The sequence below is a fragment of the Stylophora pistillata genome, chromosome 1 (genome assembly GCF_964205215.1).
Source record: "Stylophora pistillata chromosome 1, jaStyPist1.2, whole genome shotgun sequence".
Classification (NCBI taxonomy): Eukaryota; Metazoa; Cnidaria; class Anthozoa; order Scleractinia; family Pocilloporidae; genus Stylophora; species Stylophora pistillata.
Genome location: NC_142519.1, coordinates 7,580,158 through 7,596,470, shown reverse-complemented (window position 1 = coordinate 7,596,470; position 16,313 = coordinate 7,580,158). Strand labels below are relative to the sequence as shown.

The window sequence follows — 16,313 nt, the reverse complement described above, 5'->3', positions numbered from 1 at the left end:
AACAGTGCGGCCGGCCTTTAATAGAGTCCTAAAGTGTGACGTCACGTTGCCATGACAGCATTTTTTTCTGGTCTAAACAGTTTAAACTCATACTTCAAACATGGCGTCTTTATCGATATGCTCACTCGTTTCTTTCTTTTCTGGAGAGCGGAAATCGCTTGATCGCGGAGAAAACCACTTCAAATCCGACCATGTCCAAAGCTTTATTTATTCCAGGGGAGTCATCAAAGGTGAAGTCCAAGCAAGCATGAAAAATAAGGACTACAAAGTCACAGTAAGTTGCCAATTTGGGATCACAACACGTATGTTCAATTCGAAGAACTCCCAACCCCGATTTCACCTCCAATTTAATGTTTATATTGCGGAATATATATTGCAACTTACGTGTCTGTTTCGAATTATCTTTTTATCAGATTTATCTCGATGAAAACCTTGAAATAAAAAACACAGAATGCGAGTGTCCTCGCGGCGAGTTCAAGTGCAGTCACGCGGCAGCCATATTTATTTATGGCATCCATAACCTTAGCAGGACGGACCTGGAATGCCAATGGAAACGAAAGCGAAAGGCAGAAAGCGTACAGTCTGCAAGCCAGATGTTTCCAGCGCCACCGAAGAAGAAGGATTACAGCCCTTTGGCGCGCGATCCTAGCCGAGAAGATCGGATGTGGCTGTACAGCGAACTAAAGCGCTATGGCAAATTTACAGGGACCTGCTGGATCTTGAGTCCCGAACCACAACCTGCTACCCCTCTCCCGATCAAGACGATTGAGGATATCATTTACTCAGAAGGTTTCCTTATGGCATCTACGAAGGAAAAACAATTTGAGTACTTGATTGAGAATGCCAAAGTAGAGGAGAGAACCATAAATGTTGTGAGCACCCTCACGGCTGGCCAGCGAAACAGCCCTGCATGGCACCAAGCTCGTAGAGGCCGCCCGACTGTCAGTAATTTTGGCTCCGTCCTCCAGGCAAAAAGAGTTACGCCGTCTCTTATCAAGCGACTACTTGGGGAATACAACTTGAGTGGAGTTAAAGCAATTGCATGGGGACAGGACAATGAGACTGAGGCCCTGAAATCCTTCACCAACATCACAAACTTTACACCTGTACAGACCGGCCTTTGGCTACACGAGTCGGGAGTTCTGGGTGCTTCCCCTGATGGACTTGTGGGAGACGACTCGGTGATTGAGTGTAAGTGCCCCTACACACATCGAAATGCGACAATCAAGGAAGCTTGTGGGCACAAAGACTTTTACTTGGAGGAGAAGGAAGGGAATTATACGCTGTCTACCACACGTTTACTGGCATCAGTGTCAAGGCCAGATGTTCCTGACAAAGCGCAAATTCTGCTACTTTGTTGTATGGACCACAAAGGATAGTGTAGTTATCAAGATTGAACGAGATGAATCTTGGGAGCACAATATTACTATCTTGAGTGATTTTTACTTTCATCAACTATTTCCAAAGATTACCGAGGGAGAACTTTGAAAAGTGGTGCACAGATGCTGGACATAATCAGAGTGGGGGGGGGGGGGGGGGGAGTGGGAGCTAATGTAAATAGGCAGTAGCTAATGTTAAAAGGTATTTTTTTAAATTTCATACATTAATTTCTTAATATAACATTACATATTCTACACTCAGATAGAGACACAAGATAAAGAACCCACATTTTTCCATTTAGCATAGTAACTTAATAATAAATTACATTCTTCCTGAAAGCAAGCTTAAACAATTTTTTTTTTGCAACCAATGGCTACTGGTAGCTGGTAACACTTATCCTGGTTACTCAACAGGGCCCAGGTACATAAAACTTATGCCACACTTAAGTAGGCTTGCATAGCAATGCAAAGGGAAGGGGAGAGAGCCAAAACAAAATCCATGCAGCACAGGTTATTTTTTCTGACTACCTCTCACCATCCCTTAAGCTAATTGAAGTGTGGCTTTAGTTTTATACACCTGGACTCAGGCTCCCAGCTTCACAGACACAAAAGTAAAACCTTTAAGCCAGCACGACTTTCACACTTGGAACTACTGGACGAAAGAATTCCATACTGGTCACATGCCCCTGACCTGGATTTAGTTGAAATGACAATTTAAGAATGTCACTGGTTTTCATTATAATCTATTTTCACAGAACACATAGTAGTTTGTATTAATGAACATAAAGGAGATGAATATCAGAAAAATGTAAAACTGACCACATCATATTTTTGACCAAAGCTATGTCAATACCATTTGATCTGTTACAGTAGGGCTTCTAGTAATACAAAAATAATATTAAAAACTCATTGTACTATAATTTAGTTGAAAAAAAGTTCTATTCAGTCAAATTCAAAGTCTTCGCAGCCATCCTTGATCAATGGATACTGCAAATTAACAAGAGCTGAGCACAGTTGGCATAGCTTGTCAGCATGGCACCTCAAAAATGCTGGGATGAAGCCCAGGATGCGAAAACTCTTAAGTCTTGCATTTGCACGCTCTACGTGGATGCGACATCGAGCTATTGATTTTGTCGCCCTTGCCTCACTCTCTGTAAACTTTCCATTGTTGAGAAATGGTGGTATGTTCACTGAAACACCTCTTGGAACTACATCGCTGATGAGAAAACCTTTGTCTGCCAGAACAAGATCACCAGCACTCAAATGTTTACAAAACCCAGACTCTTTAACCATGACCTTGTCACTGACTGAGCCAGGAAAAAGATCACTAACAGGTTATAACTCCATTTGGGGCAACCCCTATAATGACTTTGAAAGAGTTCATTCCCCTGTAGCTGGAATATGTAGCATTCTGCTGGGACATGAGCTTAGGTGCAGCAATTTCAATGTCTGTACAATCAATCACAATGCGGCAACTGCTGTACTCAGTGAAAGAAGATGGCAAACACATCTTGTTCTTTTCTCTAGATGGCACAGTTGTCATGATGTCTTTGAACAGGAGAGAATGCAGAACATGGACAAAAGTAAGTACTATGTTAGCAACAGTTGCAACACTGCATGAAAACAACTGGGCTAAATGTAGATTGGTATAATTTTGTTTCAGTTTCATCAGAGTGATAAATATCTGGTCCTCAAGTGTGATCGCCTCAACCTTCCATCCAGCATAATAGTTTATTTCACCCTTGAATCTTGAAACATATCCCACAACAATATCAAAAACATCCTTAGTGGGTAGACCTGTCTCCATCCGTATCACCTCAGGGCTCAAGCTCTTAGCAGAGTAGTGTGCACTATAGTAACTTGACACTTCCTTGTGTTTAGCAAGTTCTGTTGAAGTCATATCAAGCTCTATTGACAGCAGAGCTTCTTTGGAACTTGTCTTTTCCTCTTGTGAGCATTCAGTGGAACATGGTTCAGAGTTCTCTTTAATCTCTTCAAGCACAGATGCTACAGTTGGTAATTTCGTGGGCTCGGCAGACACTTTCCGTTTTTTCTTGGGGGTAGGTGTACTGGGAGGTGTTGGTCCTGTACCTGGCAGCAAGTCCAAACTATCAAACAGCTTGAGCCTGTTTCTGTCACTGATGGTTGGCATATTTTCTTTTCGCCCATCTTTAAAGTGACAACTGCAAAGTCGCGAATGTTTGCTGGGCTTTCTATCTCCTCTCCTATAACAGAAAAAGACAGAAGCAGTTACTATACTTGCGCTTAAAAAACCCGAAGTTTACTTGGTCACATGCTTAACCTTGTAGTCTAAGACGTGAATGCGAAGCGAGTATTTCTCTGAGCTTGTTACTTAATACTAGTTAGTGTAAAAGCTTTGATACTCACAACTATCATATAGTTTTTTAGTAACTAAATAATCTTAGATCAAGACTGAAGACAAGGAAAGGCAAAGCCGCGAGAAAAGAAATAAGACAAGAAAGAGAAACAGCTAATCGTGAATCAGTTTGAGATAAAAAAAAAACAGCTATTTCTAATCGATGGTACAGCATCGAAATATATATTTTTCGAAAAATACTCACCTTACAAATGATATCCACTTATCATAGAGTGTTTTATGTTTTTTCTGGTCTGGAAACGAAAAGAATCGGCAGCAGTGGCTTTCAGATGTGTGATTGCCATCTCGATGAAAACACTGGCCCATCGCAAACTTCGTCTCCGTGGCGTTTTGACTCGAATTATTGCTCACCAGGTGCTTTTGTCCGCTTATTATACTCTTCAATAGTAAGGCCAAAGGTTATCTTGATTCTCTTTATCTTATTTCTATTATTGGAGGATAAAATGCGCTATTATAGCTCTTGAAGTGTTCGAGGTCAACGACAATGTGTCACGCTAGGGACGCCATATTGGTTTGTTTAGACCACAGAATTCCGGTGCTATGGAAACGTGACGTAAGCACTTTAGGACTCTATTAGTGCGCTATCGTTAACTCTATCGCACATTGGGACTGACATCACGCAACAAACCGTTTGATTGACAGCAGCTGAAATCTGCTTATGCGACTCAAAGCTAAATTTACTTACCAATCACAGCTGATAAGTTCTAGACATGTGAATTGATATTACGCTCATTGAAAATAGTATTCTGCGCGATGAATATGAGGTGATGATGATATGAAAGCTTAGAAATGGTTTTGTCAAACGTTTTATCTCACGTTTGTAGAAATGTGTAAAACATATCGTAGCACTTAGTTTTTCAATTTGTTAGATGAAACGAACACGCACCATCGCTATTAGCGTTCGAAAATAAACAAGTCATCCTTGAAATATTCTCCTGAAATTCATCCTTTATTAACTAAACTTGTTCGGCATGATAGCTGGAAATTAGCTTTGATCTTTAAAAGCACTCAGTCAATATCCAGTCCTTGACCTTACACTTAGTTAATGACCGCATACGTACGTATCATAGCTGATTTTATCACCGTACACGGAGTCTATCATGTGGGTCTGTGTGGTTTTAATCGACTAACGACAAAGGGCGATAACTATAACTGGCAACCGACAAAAGGAAAAAAAAGATTACCAATTAGCGACAATGAAATACTAACGTAAGATGGAGATGGTCCGACATTATTGATATTTGGGTACAATGAATATATGAAGTTCATATATTTTGAACTGCGGTATTAAATACGTATGATGCACGATCCTTCGCAGTAGATAGCGCTATTTATGCAATAGCGAAAATCAGACCTGAAAAAAATCAGGCCTGTGCGGGATAATACCGCAGGCCTGTAATACCGCAGTTCAAAATATATGAACTTCATATATTCAGTTGTATCTGATTTATGACTTTCACGGGTTTATTTCGTATCAACTTAACGGCCTGCTCCCAGTTGGTTTGTTAGCTCAATTGGTAGAGCGCTGCACTAGTATCGCAGAGGTCAGTGGTTCGAATCCCGTACAGGCCTGATTTTTTTCAGGTCTAATTTTCGCTATTGCATGAATAGCGCTATCTACCGCGAAGGATCGTGCATCATACGTATTATTGATATTTGTAGTTAGATAAAAGAGCACTCTAGCGTAGGAGGTAACTGCTTTAAATTTCAGGCTTAGTTAACTAGAGGACTCATGTCATCGAACTTAATGAACTTGCGTTTTTAGTCGTGAATTAAGATTTACCAACAACCGACAAACTGATCGAAAACTTTTGTCAGCTACGGACAAAGTAATAAAACTCTAACCGATATTTCGACCCTCCAATTCAGACCATCCATCATTTTCTTATATTGCATAAGAAATTTCTGTCAAGCGAATAAAATCGATATTAGTCCTCTCTTTGTCCTTCAGTTTTCTTGAGAAGGAAATTTTCTTTTCAGTGTCTCATATGCAGAATATCTCATACTTGATTTATTTTTCATATATATATATATATATATATATATTTTCTTTTTTTTTTTTTCTTTTTTTAATTGAAATACATTGGTTTGATCAAAGGCGGCTCAAGCGTGTTGTGTGTGATTTTGGGGTCTTCCGGTCATAACGGCAATCATTAGCGTAATCTGTTTGCCTTTACTGAGGGGGGCATTAGGGCCTCTGGGAAACCGCAAAACTGGAGAAAAAAACCTCCAAAACCGAAAAACCGACGAAAAAAGGCAGCAAAACCGAAAACCGCATGCAAATCTGACAAAACTGCGACATTTTCACCTTTAAATGGGGTTAAAAAGGAAAAACTGAAAACCGCATCAGAGTTTTCGTGTAAACCGAAAATCGAATGCAAAAACACGTAAAATCCGCAAACCGCTCTGAACACCAAAACCAAAAAAATCCGAACCTTTTGGGCACAAAAAACCGAAAAACCGATCCGAAAACCAGTCAAAACCGCAAAACCGAAAGTTCCAAAGCCCCCCCCCCCCCCCCCCCCCTCTTATTACGGGTTTCAAATATCGAAGAGCGTCCGGTCCAATTACACGCCCGACTGCCCGGAAGGTGTTGTTTGGCAGTAGGGCAAACGTAACAACCTTCCTATCGATCCCCTGGAGAGTTCTTTATTTGGCCAGAGGCGCTTCGATATTACTATGATTCGAGGCGATTGCCTATGTTGTATCAAGGCCGATTCATTTTTAACCTTATGTACGACAAATGTAGATTTGATGACGACTTCTCTGTTCGCGGTTTGGATGCCAGAGTGGAGAGGAGTGCCAGGACTGTTTTTCTTTTCTTTTCTTCCTGACAAAATAATGCCATTTCCCTCTACTTTGGGCTTGTTTTTTCCTTTGCCCAAAGATTCCTCTCTAGTTTTTATTTTTTTTGTTATCCGTGAGAAAAGACGTTCCACTAGCAGAGACCTTCTAGGTGTGAGTTTTGTCAAGTGCGCGATGAAAACATAATATGCAGATAACATGAAAATGCCGCAATTATTCTCCCAGGGGGTTCGTCCATTTACGAGATTATGACGCCTTCCTGGTCTATTAACTTTTATTTAAAAATACGTTTTCCCATTTAAGTCGGACGCTTTTTGAGATTTTTTTTTCCCCTATGAACGTGAGGTAAAATTTTTAACTTCAGTCTAGTCCAATTAAAGAGAAAACGATTTTTTCGGCCTGTGAAGGTGGGAAGTAACCTTAAAAAATCGCTAGAGATGATTCTGTGCTAGAACGATAAAAAATAGAATAGCGTAGACATTGATTTATTGACTGAGCGAAGGAAAGGATGAATTAAAAGATTATAAAACAAGTTCGTAGAACGGATGCTCTCCTAGAAGGATAATTTTTTAAAACCCGACGAATATGAAACAAGGCGTAATTTAGTAAATTACAGCAATGCAATACATCGAAGAAAAATAGCCTTCATTACTTGAATACGAGCACCTATTTATTTCATATTTCAAATGGTTTTAGTTGTCACACCTCTCTAAGATAGGCATAATAATGGTTTCATCCATTATTTCCATTAAATATAAACAAATCCAGTGATAAAAAAAAAATGCTCAAGAGTTTCACTTTTGCATCGTCATACTATAAACGGAAAAAAAACGAACTCGTTTTGTCCAAGTGCACTTCTGAAGTATTTAGACAAAAGATTGATAGCGCTATTAGTTCAAATAATTCTCTTATCACAATGTACAAAACATCCCTACTATTTCTCTTCTATAAGCATTGCTCCTTTCCAAATTTTATTCAAGTATATATAGTTTGCTGAATTTTTGCAGAATGTTTTTGTGCCTTCCTGCCTCTCTTTTTATGCTTTTTTTTTTTTTTTTTTTTTTTTTTTTTTTATTGTAATCTTAACTACGAAACGTAACAGTTCACGCATGAGAACTGTATTTCTAGTCTTAGTTGTGGGGGAGCTTATAATCATTAGCCCCTTGGTTTCCAAATGAGGTTCCCTGCCAGGAAAATAATACATGTACATTTAAATACTGCTAATATTTTAACTCTTCCGGCAAATAAATCAATCAACAGGAAAAGTGTCCATTAAAGTGTCAATGCAGATATCTGCAAGCGGCCTGCAATTACCAAATATCACATCGCTCAAGTTCCACTTAAACCACATCTTGACTCTGATGATGACTTAAATCAGCCGTTACGGTGCCAATTCAAATTACCTTGTTACCCCCACCGACGCAGCACCACAGTTTCGTTAGAAACTGTCAGTCTTCACAGGACTATATACGCACTCACCCGGACGATCTTACTACACTTTCATCAACCACATCTTTATAGCCTTTGTGTAGACTTGCTTTAGCAGAGGATTCTTCTTTTGATCATCATAGCAGTTAAGCTTACCTTTTTAAATCGTTTGGTTGAGTTGTCAAAAGCAGTCGCTGGGTAAGTATACCAGTCTTTTTCCATTAGTACTTTAGTAGCTTTTAACCAGACTATTTTTTGCGTTGCGTTCCACTTCGGCTTCAGACTTGTGGCCAAATGTTTCAATTTTTTTACTCAGTGAGTTGTGTTAAAGCATAATTCTATTCGGCCTCTGGGATTTTTTGTTTCTTCTGAATATTTGGAACCCTCACGGTAAAACTTGTACTACTGAAGACACGGCACTGCACATGACGCGTTAATAACCAATGGATAAAATGACAAGGAGGCTTCTTAGCGTCATGACCGATGGTACGAATGACAAAAATATTTCCTTTGTTTATACAGCACCATGAAAAAAAATAACAAAGGTGCGTGCTAACATGAACAATCCTGATTTTATCGTGTAAAATGACAGCTTTTCAATTCGAAATTTTTACGGTTTTTCATCTGAGATGTGAGCTTAAATTGTCCATCTTTCACATAATTTGTCATGGCCTATTCACTGCGACTATATTGTGAAGAAAGCACGCAAGCAACTCCATGCGTTACGAGTCTTAAGGAAATCAGGCCTCCCACCAGCAGATCTTATTCAGGTTTATTGTAGCCTGGTACAGCCCATTTTAGAATTTGCATCTCCGGTGGGGGCCTCGTTACCCGCCGGTCTGGTTCACTTGGTGTAAAGCGTTCAGATGTTTGCACTGAGAATCATATTTCCAGATTGCTCTTATGAGTCTGCACTCGTGAGCTGCGGCTTGCCTACTCTGTTGGCGCGCCGTGATGAGGCTTGCAGGCGTTTTATATCTAATATCAAAGAGTTTGGCTTCCTTGCACACCTGCTGCCAGAGCCTACGAATGTCGCTCATGGGTACGGGTTGAAATCCGGTTTTTCCTGTTCTCAATTCCGCTTCGTCAGAACAGACCGCCTTAGTAAGTTCGTTACTCACAGTTATAATAGGGCTTGATTGTTTTTGCTTGTTATGCCAAGTGTATTGTGTTCTGTGTAGAATTGAATGAATTTTATTGTCTCCCTTCTAATTTAGTGTTTAAAACTACCTAAAGGTTAAATAAACTGATTACTTATTTATTTTAATTCATTCTTGTTTGTTTACCTCGTTCCTTCCAGCACAATCTCATAGACAGTTTAAGTCTGTACCTTTACTAATCTCCTAAACAAATTTTAGTTGCATGTATTGAATTGATTCTACTCTCTCTGACTGTTAATCAGCCCTCGTCGTTTTTATACGCTCGAATTTTCAAAATCCGAAAAGAATCGCAACGGCACTTGTCTGTGTACTCTCACTTGCATAATTCGTCAGAATCGGCCCGTGGGCATTACCATTGTATAATGCCCTGCTCTGATCTCGCTCTTAGCCAATCAGAAAGCGCGTTATCGGCCACAAGGCTGAGCTCTGTAATAAAATAAAGTGAGAGGTATTCTTACCTCTTTGATTCTGCGTACGCGAAAAACACCATTTTCATATCAAACTGTTTCCCCACTGCGATGGACATTTGTTTTTGTCGGTTCCAGCTTGGCGCGGCCGCTAACCCAGATGCCCTCCTGAGCAAATTTTCAAAATGGCGGACAAGCTAAAGAGAGAGATAAGAGAACCAAAGCGATTCCGCAACGAATACTCAGCATACACCCCTGTTAAAAAGGTCATTTCACAGAGAAAAGATACAAAATTGTATGATGTTGAAGTCACGGAGGTTGACAAACACAACAAGAGACTGAAAATTCACTACGTTGGCTACAGTACACGCTTCGATGAGTGGAGACCCTTCGGGGTTCTGTCCTCGTGTACCGGTTCACAAGAGCCAATACAAAAGACCAAACAATACACAATAGCTAACCGATAACTCCTAAATAAAGAAAGAACAATGGTAATGCCCTTGTGAACCGGTACACCAGGACAGAACCCCCTTCGGGGACGGTGAAGCATCTGAATATTTTCCTTCGAAATTGTATAGATTAGTAGGCTGCAACAAACATTTATTGGACGACGTTTAGGGTAAAAGCAGAAATGTAACCTGAAAAAAATGTATTTATTCCGACTCTTTCGGAAAATAACTTTACAAATCTTACTTGATTATCTCGTAAGTAAACGATGGTGAAGCGCTTTCCGAGCTACCCGATTCTTATCCCACTGCTTTCACGCTTATAAAACAGGAAACGAGCAAAAGGAGGAAGGTGTGGCTGTTTTGACTAGCCATTTGACGAGGTTCAATCTGCTCCTTGTTCGACAATTTACATATCAAAACAAGGACATTTGTTCCTCTCTTTGATTTTGGCGGTACATTTTCAATTTGCGCTTGCGTAAGAGAGAAATCGCCCAAGACTCCTTGCTCGGTCTTTTTTTTTTTTTTTTTTTTATTTTTTTATTGTTTATTACACTTACACATGTACTTACACTATAATTACTTTTTACACCATGTTTAAACTACATTAACTTACACTACTTACAATACATATATAACAATACAGTTACACTAGTCAAATTTAATTACAGTTGATCTATTTACCACATTATTGTTTGCATGTTAATTGTCGAGTAACTACTGAGAATTGTGTTTGCTATTTAAACTACAAGGGAATTGATTTTCCAGAAATTAATAAACTGTTAAATGAAAAAGATAGCGAAGAGGTCAAAATACAAAGTTGAAAAAAAAAAAAAAAAAAAAGAAAAGACAATACAATTTTATAACGACAGAAAAAATTTCCATTTGTTCCTGAACTCCTTCTCGTTATTACAAGTGACAGCAATATATTTTTCTAGATAAATTTTGTCGCGCACAAGTGAGACGAAATCATCGAAACGGCAATTTATGGTATTTAAAGCGTTAACATATAAAAAATATTTGCCTAGAATAATGAGATGGTTGAGGGCTAAACAGTAGGTGTGACAGCGAATAATTCCGAACTTAATCTCCAGTTCTGACAGTGACAGTTTCATATTACTAGAGGTTGAGTACCACTCCTGGAATCTATTCCAAAAAGAACTTGCTTGCTTACAGTTTATAAACAAATGCCAGACTGTCTGGTGCTCAGATGGACAAAAGGGACAGGAGGGCGATGCAACTTTTTTCATTTTATGTAACAAGCTATTCGTTGGTAAAATTCGGTGAATAATTTTGTATTGAAACATTGTCAATTTAATTTCTCTCGTGGCTTTGAATGGTAGGAGGTAGATTTTGTTCAAGTCACTTTTCTCGATGCCAGACATTAAAAGTTTTTTCTCAGAAGTTGGTGGCGGTAGATCTTCGAGGTTAAGCAGGATACTGTATATTGCTTTACATGAGAGTGAACAGGTTGAGGTAGGAGGCGTAACTAGGTCTTGGGAATTTTCTTGCAATAGTTTTTTCCAATTTTGTGGAATAGAAGAAAGGATGCTATAATATTGCAAAAAGTTACATTTTACATTGAATTTATTGCGAAAAGAATTAAATGAAAGGAATTGACCCTCACAGGAGTCAAAAAGGTCCGAGATTTGTTTTATTCCAGCTTGATGCCAATGAGGAAAGAATGCCGTTTTCTTATTCACAGTTAAAAATCGATTATTCCAGATTGGCTGTGAGAGAACCTCAGTTTTATTTTTAGGTGTGGTCGTTGCAATGTCCTGCCAGTAAAAAATGATTTCTCTGTAGAAAGGAGGAAGATGATTGTCTAGGTCAAGGATATTATAATCATAGTTGCATTTAAACAGTTCTGTACCGCCAACATCGGCTAGGAGGGATTTTGGTATGTACTGCCATGGAGCATCCGAGTTAGAGCATAACCGTTTTACCCAGTTTAACTTTAGTGCTTTATCAAAGAGAGAAAAATCCCTCATGTCCAAGCCACCAGCTGTTTTTTGCTTGAAAAGGGTAGTCTTTTTTATTTTGGCGGGTTTGTGATTCCAAATAAAGTCGAACACGATCCTGTTTACTTCTTTACTGAAGTCTTTAGGGGTGCTCATGACGCTGCAGATAAAGACAAGTTTTGAAAGTGCCAATGTTTTAATTATATTTATCCTACCAACGATGGAGAGGTCTCTTTGGGACCACATGTTCAATGTTTTCTTTAAAGAATCTAATTTGTCCAAAAAATTTTTCTTTTCAGACACTTCTAGGTCATATGTAAAATGCACTCCAAGCGCGTAAACTGGCTCACCGCTCATTGGAAGATCAAGTATAGAATCTTTTCTGTGGCTTACAGAGCCAAGCCATAGCATTTCAGATTTTGTTTGATTTAGTTTTAGACCAGAGCACCTTTCGAAAAGTGATAATAAATCAAATAACTTTGACACTGATTGAACATCAGACAGAAGTACAGTTGTGTCGTCTGCATATTGCGAAAGTTTGACCTCTTTATGTTCATCTATTGTGATACCTTTTATTTCTTTTGAGCATCTAATACTTTGCGCGAGTAGCTCAATAGCAATAATGAATAATGTGCCGGAAAGTGGGCAACCTTGACGCACTCCGCGATCTAGATGAAAATGTTTTGAAGCGTACCCGTTATTCAAGACACAACTAGAGATATCTGTATAGAACACTTTTATCCACTGTCGGAGATCAAGACCGAAATTAAACGTTTCGAGGCATTTATGAATAAAATTCCACTCAATCGAATCAAACGCTTTCTCGAGATCTAAAAATACGGCTACCCCTGGAATATTCTTCTCTTTTGTGAAATGCATTGTATCTGCTATTAACCTGATACTTTCCCCAATGAACCTTCCTTTAACGTACCCAGATTGGCAAGGATGAATTAAATTCGGCAAGATCTTCTCCAAACGCAGAGCGATGGTCTTCGTTGCGATTTTATAGTCTACATTCAATAAAGATACAGGTCGCCAATTTTTTAAATATTCGGTATTCTTTTTCTTCTTCGGAATTAAGGAAATAATTCCTTGGCGCTGAGAGATGGAGAGAGTACCGTTTCGAAAAGCGTAATTAAAGCTATTTACCATAAATAAACCGAGCAAGTTCCAAAAGTAGCGGTAGAATTCAGGCGTTAGCCCATCCGTGCCGGGAGTTTTGTTGTTTTCCATAGTTTTTAACGCAATTTCACACTCCTTGATAGACATGACACCTTCGCACGTTTTCGCGATTTCTTCTGATAATGCATTTTCTGTTTCAAAGAACTCATTGAAAGTTGGACAGTTGGGGTCCATATTTCTTGATGAATAAACCTCCTTAAAGAAACGTTCTTCTTCCTCCAGGATGTCCTTCGGGTTTGTGATTTTGTCAGCAACGTTGTTAACTAAGGACGTTATATGCTTCTTTTTTTGGTTCCTTTTAACTAAGTTATAGAAATATTTACTATTTCTCTCACCATGCTCATACCAACGCGCTCTACTGCGCACGATTGTTCCTCGTGTCTTGATACCCGCAATTTTAGAAACCTTGAATTTTATTCTCTCCAGCTCGGCCTTAAGGGAATCACTGTATGACGTCCGGAGTTTGGTCTGCAATTTTATCATTTCCGACAAAAGAATTGATTCTTCGTCACGTTTTCGTTTAGCTTTCTTCTTTGAAAAAGCTATTGTAAAGGCACGAATTTCCATTTTAATCATTTCCCAATACAACCCTTTGTCGTTGACTTGTTCATGCTTTTTTGCAAACATGGGAATTTTAAATGTCAACAGTTCCACGTAATTAGTATCTGACAGCAAAGAGTTGTTAAACTTCCAGAACCCTGGTCCTCGAGGGAGCTCACTTTCACTAAAAGACACGGAAAGATCGACGGCGGAGTGATCTGAATAAATGTTTGGAACTATTTTGCACTCTTTTACGCGATCTTTTAACTGTTTTGAAATAAAGAAGTAGTCAAGTCTACACTGTATTGCTCGGTCTTGTTTTGACCACGAACGCCTTCTTAATTTTGACAGACCCGCTCGGGAAAAGGTGAAAATGACGAAGGAAAAACTTTACTTTGTAGTGCGAAAATACACAAAATGGAAAGCCATGATATTATAGTACAATATTTCGGTGGTACATTGTTCACTTTTTATACAGAGAGTCGGCAAAATGATGTAACATCCAAAAATCGCACTCGATTTGAGTGGGCCGATGAAGTGGGCGTGGTCACGAAATTCAGTAAGAGACTATTTGTACCCCGTGAGTTTGATATGATATGTAAATGCTTTCTTGGGTGATATTTGGAAGGTTGCTCAATAGAATTGCATGCTTCAACAAAAGTATCCTACTGACATGTCCATTTCCAAAATCAATCATGTTTGTAGACATCTTTCCTAGCGCTTTTCATCTCACAAGTAAAGGAAGAGGATTTCTTTTTACCCTAACAGAAACCAGACAACCAATAGTACAATAGCAAAAATGTTGAGACACCTTGAGAAAAAAAAAATAGCATTTCCCTACTTCATCAGATGGTCAAGAAGTGGTTTTGAGCAAAAAACCCGAATACTACCCCCCTCCCCGATTCAGTATTGTTCATCGAAGTTTTTTTACATGATACTCCTTAGCTACCAGCATTACAAAGGGGGGAATGGGGGGATACATTATGTTGGATCATATGGTGAACAATTATCTCTGGTGATAGTAACATTTCTCAACTCATTTTGCAGCTGCTTGTAGCTTCCATGGCAACGCGGTCAATGGTCTTGATATCGTATGTCGCAGCGGTTTCGGCTGTTCAAGTTTAAAATTAGTTTCTAAAAACTGTAACCTCTCATTCTCGAAACAAATTTATACATGTTACAGGCACACAGATCTATGAATCAACGAAAAACCTTGCCTAACTGTAGGTTTGGCTAACTTAACGTCTGCCACATTGTGCTGATATTTTTAATTTCTCGCAAATGGCATGTCAACAAATTCATCCACCAAACTCGTTCGCCACCAATTCATAAAAGTAATGAGCCATAAAGCTAATCAATTTAGAGGCTAGTCAATGTCAAAAATTCAAAGATAGAAATCAGCGGTTTCAGAAGCGAAATCGAACCAGTCGTATTTTTTGTATTTTTCCTTTTGAATACGATGCGCCGGAAGTCGCTATTGCTACATAAATCGGGATGTTTTAGATTGGTTTAAATTGATTCGTTAAATTCTCAAAAGATTTCTATATCTTCACATAGCTGCTCTAATTCACTGTACTCTTCCTCGCTGCCTGACCTGCTAATGACAAGCGACAGGGTATTCTAGTTGTTCTAATAAATCAACGGTTGCAACTTTGCATTTCACAAGCCACGGCATAAATCCCACTCACCACAGGCATCAGATTTTAACAGTGTTTTCAATGACTAATTTGAATTAAAAATAGTTCCTAGTTCCTACCTCTTTAGAGATTTGGCATCTTCTTCCTTGTACTTTGCGTTAGTATCCTCTCCATCCTTTCGCGGCACCCTCTTTCCTTTAGGAACACCTTTTTTTCTCATCATCTGAGAACAGTTTACTTAACGACTCTGCAATCTTGTCCCACTCGCTGGGCTTTGCAGGCCTTTCTCTGGTAACCTCAGTTGCGAGGGCGATATGATCCTTCACGCTGGGCCACATAAAAGCCATGATACTGCTGGGGTCTAAACGGAAGAGAGAAAAATATCTAAACACTTAATGCCCATCAAAGGGTTAAAACGCATGTACAGTATTTATCACCGCCATATTGGATTTGCTGCCTCTGAAAACGATTGTTTTCAGAGAGAGGACAAAACGCTCAACATGCACTCTTTCGACTTAATTTCTTCTCTGTATCCTGACAAAATAACTACTTCACATATTTATAGCATCACTACGGGAGATGATTAACGATAAAAAGCAAAGAATCCACGAGGAAAATCCCAAACGTGAAAGCCTACCTGTTGCCGTCGAAAACGTGCGTTGAAAACGTCAAACCTAGACTTTTGTGGTTTGACGTTCTTAGTCGAAAACCTCAATCTTAAAGTCTCTACTAATTGATTTTTGACGGTTTTCATGAGAATCATTGACTTTATCACAAAACAAGATTGGATTTATCATTCTCTTTGCGCCTCGGGGTTTACAAATTTTTCTCGTATTCCTCTAACATCCCGCGGGGTTCATCAGCCGGTAAACCGATAGCAAGAGTGGTTTATTTCTTAATGGTACAGTCTCAGCCAAAATGACTCTCGAACGTGCAGCTTTTGAACTTGCGATTTACTCTAATGGAATTA

General features: G+C 39.1%; 2 protein-coding genes and 1 long non-coding RNA gene across 3 annotated transcripts; 1 reads left to right on the top strand and 2 right to left on the bottom strand.

Moving 5' to 3' along the window:
* The first annotated feature begins 21 nt into the window (after positions 1-21).
* LOC148741078 (uncharacterized) lies at positions 22-2,299 on the top strand. The gene is made up of 2 exons (XM_088733557.1): positions 22-274; positions 414-2,299. The coding sequence occupies exons 1-2, from the start codon at positions 101-103 to the stop codon at positions 1,377-1,379; spliced, it is 1,140 nt and encodes a 379-aa protein (XP_088589683.1). The 5' UTR covers positions 22-100; the 3' UTR covers positions 1,380-2,299.
* On the bottom strand, positions 1,570-4,356 carry LOC148741077 (uncharacterized). Its single transcript, XM_088733583.1, has 2 exons — positions 3,962-4,356; positions 1,570-3,604 (listed from the first exon to the last, which is right to left on the bottom strand). Exons 1-2 carry the CDS (start codon positions 4,081-4,083, stop codon positions 2,707-2,709), a joined length of 1,020 nt encoding a protein of 339 aa, XP_088589709.1. The 5' UTR covers positions 4,084-4,356; the 3' UTR covers positions 1,570-2,706.
* A 1,466-nt stretch (positions 4,357-5,822) lies between these two features.
* Positions 5,823-15,684, bottom strand: LOC148741076 (uncharacterized). Its single transcript, XR_015991824.1, has 2 exons — positions 15,463-15,684; positions 5,823-9,774 (listed from the first exon to the last, which is right to left on the bottom strand). It is a non-coding gene; the product is annotated as an uncharacterized LOC148741076 (long non-coding RNA).
* Positions 15,685-16,313: the final 629 nt, after the last annotated feature.